A 15,334-nucleotide genomic window follows, 5' to 3' on the forward strand; every position below is an offset into this window, starting at 1 on the left:
ATTCTGTTAAGGTCCCCAAAGCACACACATCCCTGGGTCGCTCCTCTTTTCAGTTTGCTGCAGCTAGAGACTGGAACGAGCGGCAACAAACACTCAAATTGGACAGTTTTGACCTCAATCTCTTCATTCAAAGACTCCATCATGGAAACTCTTACTGACCGTTGTGGCTGCTTTGCGTGATTTATGGCTGTCTCGATCTTCTTGCTCTTTGTGCTGTTGTCTGTGCCCAATAATGTTTGTACCATGTTTTGTGCTGCTACCATGTTGTGTTGCTACCATGTTGTTGTCATGTTGTGTCAATACCATGCTGTGTTATGTGTTGCTGCCTTGCTATGTTGTTGTCTTAGGTCTCTCTTGTGTTGTCTCGTTATAATTAAAAAACATTTTTTTTATCCCTGTCCCCGCAGGAGGCCTTTTGGTAGGCAGTCATTGTAAATAAGAATTTGTACTTAAGTGACTTGCCTAGTTAAATAAAGGTTAAATAAATCAAATCAAATCTACCCCTCCATACACACAGGGCCAGATATGAATCCGATGTGGAGCACTGTATTGGCTGAATCAGAAATATTGTGTTTTAAAGCAATTATGTATGTTCCAGTCTTTCAATGAGAGCCAAGCTTCTGGACATGGACAGCAATGAGAACGGAGAATCCAAGGATGACTTTGAGGAGTACAGACCCTCCACCCCTGTCCAAAACGGTATGCTCTTCACCACTACCAGAGTTACTTTACCATATTCACACAAAATCCACCTCTATCCTAACTAATTGGGTCATAGCTGATTATAAATTGTGCTAAATTAGTATTCTGTATGCATGAGCTGACCAACCAACCTACCCCTCTCTCTCTCTCTCTCTCTCCCTCTCCTCCCCAGGCTCCTCTGTGAAAGAGCCCCCAAGGCCTACTCTACCTCAGGGGGACTCTGGCATCGAGGAGGGGGTCTCCCCGGCCGGCTCCCCCAGGCCTGAGCACCGCTCCCTGGGAGGCTTGCTGAGGAGCACCCACCGGGCCCTACTAGGCGGCGGCTCCCTCCTGGCCTCTGTGGCCCTGGGACGACACCTGGATGTGCCTCACATCCCTCCCAGGGTTCCCCCCCGGACTAATCCCCCGCCCCTGGACCACCACCACCTTCTGCAGGAGGTCCCCATCACGGCCCTCAAAATCCCCTCCTCCTCGGACCCCCCAGTGGTGGATGACCTTATCTCCTTCTCCAACTTGGAGCACCTCCCCCGGCCCCTCTTTGACTTCCCCTGCGCCCTGCACGCCCCTGGGGTGAATCCCCTGCCCCTCACTCCACCTCCGCCTCACCGCCGGGAGAGGGCTTGCCACAGGCACGCCCAGAGCCCCCGGAGCCCCCATTACCAGGTCCAGAGGCAGGCTAGCCCAGCAGACTGGGCCCCGTCCCACCACCACACCAATGGGGAGGCAGGCTGTGACGCCTGGGGCCAGGGGTCAGACAGGAGGAGGAGGTCCAGCCAAGGCCTGCTCTCTGCCTCTCAACTAGGTGAGTGTATATGCACAGATACAGACACATGCACGCAACACACACACCCACACACACCCCACTTCAGACTCCAGACTCCAGACAGGGGATTTTTATTATTTCATCATTACGAAGCAAAAACACACATCTCCCCCATATGTGTTGCGTGTGGCTTACTTAATAGCAGCTCTGACAGTTATAATGATGGTGGAGCAGAAGCTAAAGAGTAAAGGTAATAGATTCTCACAGTCAGTTAAGGGCTGTTTTAAAGAGTTGCCCTCCGGTGCCATTTTATATGTTAACTTCATATCAAGTCTTGTCTGTCAGACAACAGTGTTCTCTCTAAGGATGCCATTGCGGAACAGCCTCGAGCCCTTCATCAAGCCTGCCTCTGCTTGTAATGCTGCTAATAACTTGCATCTTCTAGTCAAGCAACTCATCACAAGGAGCACTTAGAGTCAAAAGCTAATAAAACAAATAACAACGCAATTACCGTACACCGTAATATGTTACGTTTTATTAGATGTAATGACATGAAAATAACAAGTTCTTATAATGTTTTTGCCAGCAACTTGTTTGGACAGAAATGGAATTACTAGAAGGAAGAAGATAAAAAATCTCAGAACACTGCTCAGCAATTTGACTATACTTTACTTTCATGGGTACACTCAGTATATCTGTGTAATTGTATTTCTATGTTTCTCTAGCATGCGTCCCAAATGGCACCCTAGTTCCTATACACTGAGTATACCCCCCCAAATGGCACCCTAGTTCCTATACACTGAGTATACCCCCCCCCCCCCCTAGATAATGTCCTACACCACACCTACAGGAATTGTATGTGTCCCAACAGACTGCCCATAAAATAGGCCCACAGTTGGGCCTAGTTTAACAGCACAATTAAGATTGCAGTTATTACTATTATTACTGCCTTCAGAGAGCTGTCTCAGGTCATCTGACACACACCCTATCGTCTACATGGAAGTTGATCTCGCTTCAGTGCTTATTCAATGCCCCATTAGGGTCTAATTTCCATCATTGAAAGTGAGGTTTTTGTCAGTCTGTAATACAAGACTAAGAAGAAAATGTCTGCACACTTAGTCAATTGCCATTTATGTGATATGTGGTTTATATTAGCTAAGCTGTCAGTGAAATGGTTATTATTTACCTTCCTGTATCTTAGCAACCTGTTTGGGGCGTGTAGTAGATTTGGATGCTTCAGTCTTCCGAGACCTGTTTTAATGAATTGTTACGTAACATATTTATTATCATCTCTGTGTTCCACTCATCTAATCTGCTCTCTCTCTCTCAGGCCTGGACCTCCCCATGTGCCAGGACAGTCTGGAGTCAGAAGACAATCCCTTGGCGGTCCCCTTCTCCCTTTTCCCTGACCCTCGCCTCTGGAGCCCCAAAACACGTCGCCTGGAGGTCAACGTCGTCCCCCGCCCGCGCCCCTCCCCCATCCGACCCCGCATCGACCCCTGGAGCTTCGTCTCTGCTGGGGGCGGTGGCGGAGTGTTCAGTGGTGCCCGCAGCCCTCGACGGTCAGATAGCCACCCATTGGGGTACCAGCCCTCGCCCACCAACCCCTTCACGAACTGTGACCCCTTCCCCTCCCCGGACTGCGACCCATTCTCCCTGAGAGCCGACCCATTGTCAGGCATTACGCCCGACACGCCCTCGCCCTTTGACCCCTTCTCGCCACCGTTCCCCACCTCCCGCTCGGCGCCCTGCTCCACCAACGGGTCACCAACCCTGCCCACGTTCCGGGTGGCGCCTCTAAACCCGGCCGACTCGCCGCTTATCGACCTGGGCTGGGCAGCGGTGTGTGGGGTCGGGGTCAAGCCCCTGGAGGTCACCAAAGAGAAGACGCGACCCGGCAGGACTCTGGGACTCAAGCCTTTCAAGTCCCCCACGCAACCCAGAGACGATCGCTTCTAAACTAAACCTCCAACCCTGACCTTGCCTTTCTCATAGCACAGAGTTTATAGAAGCGTTTTTTTTAAAGGAATGCGGCCCCCAGCCCCCTAAATGGACAGGTACAGGTTGTGTATATCCTGTGTTAGGAATGAGGAGGATTTGGAGTCCTATTCAAAACAAAAATGCACATGACACTCATGCATGCCCCCCTTTAGGGGAATTGTGGGAAATGGGGTGCCCAAACAGTGGAGTGGTTTCGTGTTGCCTTAGAAACCAACAAGGAAGCTAAGCCTGCCTGCCATCTAGCTCCGTGACAATGGATTGTGGGAGTGGATTTCTGTGCACAACAAACCAACGTCTGATGCCCATTTCATTCCAGAGGATTTCTCTCTCACATCTATTTTGGAGAGTCCGATCGGTGGGCTTCTCCAGACTCAATCAGACGTCCCTCTATCGCTTCCACTCGTGTCTCTCACTACTTTTTGAAGTGTGTGGATAATACGAAGCTGGAAACAGCAGCTTGCTTTATCTGTGGCTCTGAAAGCATTCAGGGCCTTGGACATTTAGAGTGCAATTTGCTTTATAAAGCATTTTAAAAGGTTTCTGGTCTTGAGTGGTGAACCTACTTCAGAACCTATTTTCTATGATTTGGCTTAAAGGTGCAAAGGACTAGGAGCTAAGTGAAGCTAGGTGCAAGATATGACAATGTTTCTGGTCTTACCCTCGACAAACAAACAAACAAATTCTCAAGCGTGTTTGTCTCTCTCTGCAATAAATAACGTGTGATGGGTCAATGTGAGAGAGTACTCCCAAGTATGGCTACAGAGGTGCCATATCATCCAATCGATAATTCCTTCGAGATCCTCTGGATATTAAAGCCAAACAAACCCAGGACCCAGGCATTCAAAACAGGAAAAAGATAACATTCCGACCACATTCTGACCACATTCACAAAATGCGACTGATTTATTTGGCAGGTCAGCAGGCGACAAAGCCTGGGGAGACTAGAGGCGCCACAAAGCACATTCCGTTCATGTGGCAAAGAATGTGACTGCTTCAGCCCACAGCGTTATACACGTCTGCCCTTACAGTGTGGTAGGGCGCATAACTATAGCCCCTCCCCCATTTGTCCAGTATTATCTACCAGGATTGGTTCTGTCCAGTCCAACATGGGAATACTGTTAAATCTTGATTGGATGAAATCCTGGAAGTAGCAACTTAAGGAGGATATCTAACTATTACACTCATTTCTTAGTGACTAATTGGCATGTTAGAAGGGAAGCTACAGTATAATAGCCTGCAAACAAATGGATATCTGGCTGTTTCGTTCTAGGGGAAGAGAGTTTACCCAAGTGGCAAGCTTTGTAATTAGTCTTAATGACTGTGCTGACGAACTGAGTGATAATATTAATTAGGATTGTGATAAGGACAGGGTTAATTTATTAACATGGAGATATTTGCCTAATTGATACATTTCCCCCAACAAAGTTTAGACTAAATGAGTCGGGTTCTTAAAAGGGATTTAAGCAGTGCTGTTCGATATCGCATCCACGGCAGGAGTCCCCTTTAATGCGATTCCAGATGATACAGAAGCCTGCCCCCTTTAGAGCAATGCCTCATTATAAGGGCTTGGAGTTTTTCCTGACCAATGGACATGACCAGGGGCCCAGAGTTCTTCGTCCTGGTCAGGTCGCGTGACCAGGGGCCCAGAGTTCTTAGTTCCTGGTCAGGTCGCGGGACCAGGGTCACAGAGTACTTCGTTCCTGGTCAGGTCGCGGGACCAGGGTCACAGAGTACTTCGTTTCTGGTCAGGTTACGGGACCAGGGTCACAGAGTACTTCGTTCCTGGTCAGGTCGCGGGACCAGGGTCACAGAGTTCTTCGTTCCTGGTCAGGTCACGGGACCAGGGGCACAGAGTTCTTCGTTCCTGGTCAGGTCAGATGCTCAGCAGAGACTCCTAGTCTTACCCACCACTTATATCCCCCTTCTTCTCAGGTCAGGCAAACTGCTCCTCTCTTGATCCAAAGAGATTGGGTCTGTTTTCGCTTCACGCCATTGACTACTGACTGGACTGCATCTCAACCTATAAGGTGCCTCCCCTCTCTACCTCTCCCCCTATGTGATGTGCACATAACTACTTAGAGACATATCATCTTTGATCTTTGTCATCGTTCTTATTGAGATTTGTGGCCTGAGACTACAGTATATGTCAACCCCAAATCGGTCTGTCATCATTTCATATCCGATAAAGAACAGAAAGTGAGCATTCATTCCAGGCGAAGATACATGTACTATGGAATTTCAATTGTGATTATTGGAAATGAACAGCTAGTGGCGTCAATGTCTGAGTCGATAAGGGCAGTCCAGTGCAACTCTGAGTAGGAGTGGTCTAGTCATCACCAAAGGACAAGGACATGGCCAAGGATGTTTAGGATTATAAAAGTCAATTGCAAAAAGTAATTTTATTCCCATTCGTAGTATTACAAATTGGTATTTCAAAAGGGTTCTTTCTAGGTTTAGTTTGTAGATTGGTAAACCATCCATGCAGTGCCCTGTGACACTGAATGCTCAAATACACCCTTATTGTACTGACTTGTGTTCCAACCCAACACCCCACGGTGTGTGTGAATGCCTGCCAAAAAACGAGTGTACATATATGGAATAGGGTGCCATTGAATATAGAGCAGCTCCTCCGCTCTGCGCCCCTGGCTTTTCCCTCTCCCATCACAGAGTCATCTAAAGCTGTGGCAGGTGTGTTATTGCCTACTATACTAGTCCATACAAGACCCCTGCACTTTAGCCTCAACATACTAGTCAACAGACAACCCCTGTAATTCCCATAGGGATGAAACTGAGACTGATGGTCGAAATTGTCGCAAGAGCATCGGTATTGCTGCCTGTCCGTCTGTCTCGTCATGTGTCAGTCTGTCTCGGTCCAAGCCCTCATGTCCGTCTGTCTCGTCATGTGTCAGTCTCTCGGTCCAAGCCCTCATGTCCGTCTCAGTTCTTCAAGGTCTTATCTGTGATATCCTTTAGACCACACGCTGCCAGTCGGATGTGTCCAACCCTTTAGAAGCTGTAGTGTAGTGCACCCAAAGAGAGTTTACTCAACTTATGCCTCTCTACATTTTTGTGAAGTTGTATGTTTGCTTTACTAAGGGCACAGTCACTATCCACCTATGTGATGATCTTGTGTAGATGATCAGTTTGACTATGTTTGATTGTTTTAGGTCAAGAGTCAGAGTGATCAGTTTGAGGAGTCTGTTTTGATCTTGGCAAGCCATCAGACAATCAGATACAGTGGAATCTCCCCTTCATGTTGGGTGTCATACTACACTGGCAATGAGATTGAACATTTACAATTTTCTTGAAATAACTAGCTGTATTTGTATTTATTATGGATCCCCATTAGCTGCTGCCTTAGATGGACTCTTCCCAGGGTCCAGCCAAATTAAGGCAGTTAAAACGATACAATACATTAAGTGTGTGCTCTCAGGCACCTTCTCCACTGCCATTTATCTACAATACAAAATCCATGTGTGTGTGCCTGTGTTTGTCTCTTCACAGTCCCTGCTGTTTCATATGGTGCAAAGGTCATTAGACGATACTTTGGGATGACCTTTCGGTTGTACACGATTCAAATTCACTCATGATGTCTGGATAGAATCAAAAGTCTACCTTATCTCCCTGGCCTTAACCCAATTTAAAGAAAAAAACCCTCTGCTCTTGTTTCTCTCTTTTGATTATCTCCATGGTCTTCTAACCTGGTCATGGTGATGACAGGTTTTAGGACAGGAAACGAGATTCCTTGAGTGCTCCTAGACCGCTGTCGGGTCGCGCCGCTGGTCCCTTGATTGATGCGGATGACAGGCGGTGCTCCAATAAGAATCTCCTGACGAGTTGTTTGTGACGCGCCGCCCTTTCAGGCATTGCCTCATCCGTCATGGCGAATCGGCGCCCCCCCATCCGTGCTGACAGGCCTGAATGAAACAGAACTTTGCAGAGGAGGAGAGGAAAGTAAAGCCAATAGACCATGTTAGGTCTCTAGGACAAATACTGGCTTCATTCATGCATACTTTGTCCATTTGTGTCAAGCCTTGAGGTGTATCAGTTAGTAACATAACCAAATTATTGAAGCTCTTTTATTTTCACTTAACAAATCGCAACGGGTCTATTACGGTAATTGCTTCCTGCCTCAGCCAAGGCATGCTCGCCCTCTCCTTCATCGTTAGTGGAGATTTAGGGCCGGACGCGGCTCATTTACCCAGCATCCTCGCTACTTACCTGGACTGAATGAATTAGACGTTCATTCAAATAAACCCGATTTATGGACTTCATTTCCACCCTCTCGTACCCAGCTATTATTACCAGAGGGGGATTATGTCTCTTTGTGAACACCTGTCATGTACTTTTGTTCTGCATGATGTTGTCAAACAAAATGATTAAAGATTACCTTTACCAACTGTGGGGGAAAATAGTCTCTAGGGAGCCAACAATGTGTGAGGCTAAGCCAATACCAGGTGTCGTCTAGTTCTGAAGCCAGCTCTTAAGCCTATTTCTCATCCGTTTTCGTCTGAATGCTCTTCAAGGTCACAATCGGTTGTCCTCTCGTTCAAATGATAACTGTTAAGATGCCTAAGTCAAATAAATGAGGCAGATTTGTTTCCATGACAACCACACTAGACAACCACACTTGGGCTCCCGAGTGGCTCAGCGGTCTAAGGCACTGCATCTCAGTGCAAGAGGCGTCACTACAGTCCCTGGATCGAATCCAGGCTGCATCACATCCGGCCCATAAGGCAAGGCACACATTGGCCCAACGTCATCCGGGTTTGGCCAGGGTAGGCTGTCATTGTAAATTCTTGCCTGGCTTGCCTAGATAAATAAAGGTTGAAATAAATATATATATACACACACACACACACACAGGGATGATTCAAAATATAGTACACTTTAGAGGGAGCGATTGGCTGTAGACTAAACAATTACACGCGCATGTGCTTTTGACACATCTTTGTTAATTGCTCATACAGGTAACGGCTTTCTTTCTTACACTCGGTCAATAGTCAAACAGGACAATAATAAGAGCAGTTTGGCTACGGAGGAGACGCATCTAGACCTTGGAACTAAATAACCACAGATTGGCCCATGCGTCGTTCTCCCACACTAAATTCTGGGTAGCTGCTTTATTATTATTTTTTTAACCTTTATTTAACTAGGCAAGTCCTTACACAAAAGCATATGGAACACGTAAATTGAATAAACCAAATTAGAATATCTCTGATGGAGCTGTCAGAGTGGGTTACCCTGTCAACCTGAATTAGACTGATTCCGATAAATGAAGTATCTGATTTCTCTCGTCCTTTCAGTTTATTTGAGTAAACAGTTCAGATGCAAGATATGTGGGGGGTATTTGTTGGTATAGGTCATCTCACTAAAGTCCTGCTTAAATGGACTAATTTAATCAAAATCGTCAAACAATAAGTAACCTATAAAAGATGGTTTGGATGGTGCAATTCCCTGGGATATGTTCGGACTCAGATAATCACAGTACTGTACACAGTGCATTTAGAAAGTATTCCGACATTTTGTTACGTTACAACCTTATTCTAAAATTGATTAAATTGCCCCCCCCCCCCCCCCCTGCAATCTACACACAATATCCCATATTGTCAAATAAAAAAACATACCTTATTTACATAAGAATTCAGACCCTTTGCTATGAGACTGAGGAACTCTGGAGCTCTGTCAGAGTGACCATCGTGTTCTTGGTCACATCCCTAGACAAAGACCCTTCTCCGCCGATTGCTCAGTTTGGCCGGGTGGCCAGCTCTAGGAAGAGTCTTGGTGGTTCCAAACTTCCATTTAAGAATGATGGAGGCCACTGTGTTCTTTCGGGATCTTCAATGCTGCAGGAATGTTTTGTACCCTTCCCCAAATCTGTGCCTCGACACAATCCTGTCTCGGAGCTCTACAGACAATTCCTTTCACCTCATGTTTTTTCTTTTTGCTCTGACATGCACTGTCAACTGTGAGACCTTATATAGACAGGCGTGTGCCTTTCCAAATCATGTCCAATCAATTGAATTTACTACACGTGGACTCTAAGTTGTAGGAACATCTCAAGGATGATCATTGGAAACAGGATGCATCTCATAGCAAAGAGTCTGAATAGTTATGTAAATAGTTTTATATACTTTTTTTTTTTCAACCATTTGGAAAACCTGTTTTCGCTCTGTCATTATGGGGTATTGTGTGTAGATTGAGGGGGGAAAATGTATTTAATCCATTTTAGAATAAGGCTGTAACGTAACAAAATGTGAAAAAAGGGAAGGGGTCTGAATACTTTCCAAATACACTGTAGTATTCCTTACCATGACCAGCTCCCATCAGCTTGCTATGGAGTTTTATATAGGGCGACAAGTGATAGGATATCCTATTTTTATAATGGCCCTTTTTCCTTTTTAAAACACTGGACTTAAAACATTTTGAAGAGGGCCAGAGACTGTCTACATTAGGATGCTTGATTGCTTCATATTTTTGGACGACATAGTTTTTAATTGTATTTCACATTAGGTTTTCACTGGAGTATTTAAGATGGAACAGTATGGGTGCTTCAGTGGGGGAAAACTCTGACGTTCCCGCTTCCAAATTGAACCAAATGGTTCTGTAAAATCTCTCTAGGCATAAATATGTTTCGAGAGATATCCTTCTGACATTGAACAAGACCCCAACCGGAGATCCATTTGAGGCACCCATACTGATAGACTGCTATCAACCTAGTAGAGATGAGGTCTTCAGTTTGACTGAAATATGTCTTGACAACAGTGGACATTTTGTGACCTCCTCCCTGTCTTTGTAGAATATATATTTGCTTTCTTCAAAACATAATACTCATCACATAGCCTATGTTGCATTTCCTCAAAGCATTTTCCCAGATTTGGGGCTCTATTCAGTCTGTATCGCTTGAAGCGTTACAGATTTTGCAAATAGAAATTTAAAGGTCATTTCTGAGTGAGCCGACATATGCAGCATTTACCTAGAATGCTGTCTCCGCCAATGTGGGAACATTGCCTTTAAATTTCAGCTTGGCAATAGGAATTGAATAGAGCCCTTGGTTTCTGCTCGTATGAGTTTGTCGTTGGGCTTTGAGAGGATGTCGTCATTTGTTGAGTTGTTTGTGAAATCCGCACTGGGCTGGGCCTAATCAAAAACTATTTTATTGTTGTGCATCAGAGGCGTGTTTGTGTGTATGTGTGAGAATGTATGTACTTGTTTTTTTTTGTTCTTGATTATTTTAATGGGGTTTAACCTGTGGAAAAACATAAAGGAAACACTCAAAGAAAACGAGACCAAATAAAATGTAACACAACCCTGAGATGTGTGGTTTTGTTATTTACCTTTGGGGTTTTTCAAATGAAAAGCTAGCAATTATTAATCCAAGTCCATTCATTTATTTATTTATATATATATTCATTTATTTTCCTAGGAAGTGTAGCTACACTTCCTCTCTACACCTCGTGTAAAAATAAAAGTCCCCTAAAAGCCTCGTGCGCATGGATTGCTGCCCACATATGGTGCACATGCAGGACTTTTATTTTGTGTTGAGCAGAGAAGAAGTGACCTGTCACCTGTAAGGAAGGTTACCTAAAGCAGATCCCTGTTTGGAAAGTCTGTTGAATAATACTTTGCTGTGGATGTTTTGTTACCAGCTGCGTATGGACTAACCACGCAGACAACCGGCTAGGGACATTTAAATAGAATTTTATTCAACATTTTGGCTTGCAGGGAACTTTTCAAAAATAGGCAAACTGTGAATAGCTATAGAACATCTCTTGAAGTAAAGCTACACAATAGATTTAGTTAATGCCACAACAAATATATATAGAATATCAAGCTGCACAATTAATTTAAATGGGAAATAGGTTATTTGTAGGCTATATGCTTCCTCCGCGGTGCAGTGTGTTAGACACGTGAAAGGATCAGCAGTCTTCATCTTTCCCACGTTTTCTGTGTGACCGTACACATTTATATGGTGTGGCAGTTGTGAAGCCCAATGCTTTTCAGATACACGGGGTGAGGAGCAGTGTGTGTGTTCACTGTGCTCAGTTCACTGACCCCCCACACACACACACACACACACACACACATCAGAGTGAGGGTGGGTTTTTGTTCTTCATGGTCAGTGCTTTGTCTCACATCGCCTCGCTTACGTTGTGACTAACCCAGTGCCATTTTGTAAAGACAGACCAGGTAGAAATACATGTTCCCCTGAAACAAAAGAGAACCCCAGACACTCAGATGGATAGACACAGTCACCTCCATAATGATTGGCACCCTTGATAAAGATGAGCAATAAATACCGTATATAATACAAATACTGAGCTGTATTGTACACTGCTAAAAATGGGACAATTTACTGTGTTATACTAATACTTTGCTCAGAGAAAAATCTTTTGTCTAACAAAAGTGTTTTAACAAAAAAAAGTGTTTTAACAAAAATGTTTTTGACATCGCTGTTTTCAATATTTCTGCGAGGATAACAGCACTTCAGCTTTCTCTATAATGTTTTATGAGATTGGATAGCACATTGGGAGGGATTTTAGACCATTCCTCCATACAGACTCTTTCTAGATCCTTCATATCCTTCGGTCTGCACTTATGGACTGCCCTCTTCAAACCACAGATTTTCACTGGGATTCAAGTCTGGAGACTGAGATGGCCATTGCAACATTTCTTTGTGGATTTTGATTTTTTTTTGTGCTTGGAGTTATTTTCTTGCTGGAAGATCCACTTGCAGCCAAGTTTCAGCCTCCTGGCAGAGGCAACCAGGTTCTTGGTTAATATGTTCTGGTACTTGGTAGAGTTCATGATGCCGTTGACCGTAACATGGGCCTCAGGACCGGTGCAAGCAAAACAGCCCTATAACATCAAATATCCACCACCATATTTTACAGTAGGTATGAGGGTTATTATCTGCTTATTTTGAGGCCAAAGAGGACTATTTTCATGTCGTCTGACCATAGCACCCGGTTCCAATTGAATTGCCAATGCCATTTAGCAAACTCCAGGCCTTTATGTGTTGGTTGCTGTCAATAAAGGCTTTTTATGGCAACCCTTCTAAATAGACCATTGGCATGGAGGTGGCGTCTAATTGTAGATTTGGAGACCCCAAGATGTGACCAAGTCCTGTAATTCTCCAACTGTGGCCCTTGGACTTTTCTTAGCCTCCCGAACCATCTTCCTCACTGCGTGGGGACAAGATGCAATTGTCTCCTCCGCAATGTAAGTTTACCACTTCCAGTCGTTTTAAACTGCTTAATTGCACCCAATGCCTGATTTGGGAAAGTCAACAACTATTCATCTCTTCATTTGTGACTTCCTTGCAGTTCACCTTGGTGATGAATGACACTGATTTTTCATGCGTTTTACCAGATGTTTAAACCCCAGTGAAACCGGAATCCATGGAAAGACGCAATACAGTAAAATGTTAACGCAGACCACGTTTTGTTTTATTTATAAGGGGTACCAGTTTGTATTATTTGTTAAACAAAATGTGTTTCTCTGAGCAAATGTATTAGCATAACTTATTGTGACTATTTATTATATAGTCTTTTTCGCTCATCTTTATCAAGGGTGCCAATAATTCTGGAGGTGACTGTATATGCCTGGCTCAGATATTCAGTGCAGTGTAACTAAATGGCATGTTCTGCAGTGCATATACACTGCCTAAAGGAAAACTACACACCAAAAATAGTTTGGGGGTATTTGTTTCATTAGTCCATTGTTGACATAGTCCCAACATGTTTTTTCTTTACAGCAATCCTTTAAGTATCTGAGCCAGACATTTAGACGGACTGTAATATCATAATATGCTGCAGCCAACTCCGTATGAGCTCGATTCAGACTTAGGAAATGTACACCTTTCCTACTCACTTATCAGTAGTTGGTATTCAAACGTACTTTTATGCAGTTGCGTAACGGGCTTCGCAGGCGTGGTTGCTTTACGCGCACTAAATACATTTAATTTAAACACTGAAATTAAATTCAATTAAACATTCAATATAAAGCCATCCCTTTAAATTTGGTGAACCTTTTTACTTTTCTCGACAGACACACTAGAATATATGGAGAGAACAGTTCAGAATATTATGTATCAATGAAAGAAAGCCAAATAAATACTCACATAAATACTTTCTCATTGTCAGCACCAATACTCTTAAAACACTTTGATCTTGTATATTATTTAGGATTAGGAAAATCAGTTTGGAGAGCCTTTACGCATTAAATATATTGGTGAATCAAAAATAGTGGGTTGATTAATCCTGAAAGTTGCCATATTCAATTGTTCAATCAGTGAAATATTGGAAGCTGAAGTGTACAATAGGGGTTTAACAGTAGTCCTATAAATGTACCCTAATAATCCTCACTAATCGTAGAACTTTGATGACAACGGTCCAGTCGTCGTGAACCGTGCTCCAGGTTTAAACTGCGACGTATGGTCTGCATTCCATAACGATTCAAATAGGCTACATGTCCCAATGATTGCACAACTTGTAATATGTTAGCCTAGTTGGATCCACTATTGCTAGCAATCGTCAGGAACAACCATACCAACGTGACAGAGGAAAGTGCTCCCCCAAGTCACGCTATATGTAAGAGGTGGAAAACTGTTTCAGAATTGAGGCTATTTCTAGTTGTGAGGTCTAAACATGCAAATGAGCTCTGCAAATCTGACTCCAAAATGCAGTGCCTTTACGTTTCTAGAGACGTTATCATTAAATGACTTGCCTTCAGAAAGTATTCATACCCCTTGATTTACTCCACATTTTATTGAGTTACAGCCTCAATTCAAAATTGATTAAATATTTTTTTTTCTGAGTTCAGAAGGATGCCAGTACTTTTGTACTATCTTGGTGTATTGATACACCGTCTGAAATGTAATGAATAACTTCACTATGCTCAAAGGGATATTCAATGTCTGCTTTTTTCCCCCACCCATCTACCAATAGGTGCCCTTCTTTGCAAGGCATTGGGAAACCTCCCTGGTCTTTCACTTTAACATGTTAACCTTTATTCTTGCACACAGTGAGTCCATGTAACTAATTATGATGAATTGTTAAGCACATTTTTACTCCTGAACTTATTTAGGCTTGCCATAACAAAGTGGTTGAATACTTATCGACTCTAAACATTTTCAGCTTTTCGTTTTTTATTCATTTGTATTAAAAAAATGGTAAAACATCATTCCACTTTGGCATTATGGAGTATTGTGTGTAGGCCAGGGATACATCTCTATTGAATCCATTTTAAATGCAGGCTATAACACAACCAAATGTTGAAAAAGTCAATGGGTGTGAATACTTTCTGAAGGCTCTGCATCTAAGTACTACTCTGAGACGTTGCACTTAAACTCTTACGCCTCATAGAATGTCAATTCACATCCAAAACACACAGAGAAAGCAATTATTCCATCCCAAATGGCACCCTATCTCCTATATAGTGCACTACTTTTAACCAGCGCCTTTACGAGCCTCGGTCAAAAGCAGTGCACTACATAGGGAATAGGGTGCCATTTGGAAGATACATAAAAGGAGTACCCTCTGGATGTATGACCCTCTTCCAACTCGACCGAGGTCTTTGAGGCTCTCACTGTTACCATGTGAAGTGAACGTCTATAGGTATCTGTGCATATTTCTATAGTATTTATTTTTAGTACACAATCATTCAATGCTAGAAATAAATGTTTTACATTCCCCCCCAAATCCTAATTTCAAGTAACAAAATAAATTTTTCTTATACTATATTTGACAAATAATTTTAGCATGGGTAGGCCTAATGCATCGAAGCAGTAAAAATGTAATTAAATCAGAATCCCCACTCGTCCAAAGCACTCCACTCCTCAAGGGAGGACGCCATCCTCATCATTAA

The 15,334-nt window shown here is 43.6% G+C and overlaps 1 protein-coding gene across 1 annotated transcript in view; it reads left to right on the plus strand.

Annotated features, from left to right (window-relative positions):
- The window catches only part of LOC115133628 (mitogen-activated protein kinase kinase kinase 11), a 47,574-nt gene extending 36,793 nt beyond the window's left edge, over nt 1-10,781 (plus strand). The window contains exons 8-10 of the mRNA XM_029667060.2: nt 599-699; nt 875-1,504; nt 2,796-10,781. Of these exons, the coding sequence (XP_029522920.2) occupies nt 599-699; nt 875-1,504; nt 2,796-3,424 (1,360 nt within the window). The 3' untranslated portion in view covers nt 3,425-10,781. The remainder of the gene's footprint in view (nt 1-598; nt 700-874; nt 1,505-2,795) is intronic.
- The last annotated feature ends 4,553 nt before the right edge of the window (nt 10,782-15,334 follow it).

This window comes from Oncorhynchus nerka, linkage group LG8 (genome assembly GCF_034236695.1).
Source record: "Oncorhynchus nerka isolate Pitt River linkage group LG8, Oner_Uvic_2.0, whole genome shotgun sequence".
NCBI lineage: Eukaryota > Metazoa > Chordata > Actinopteri > Salmoniformes > Salmonidae > Oncorhynchus > Oncorhynchus nerka.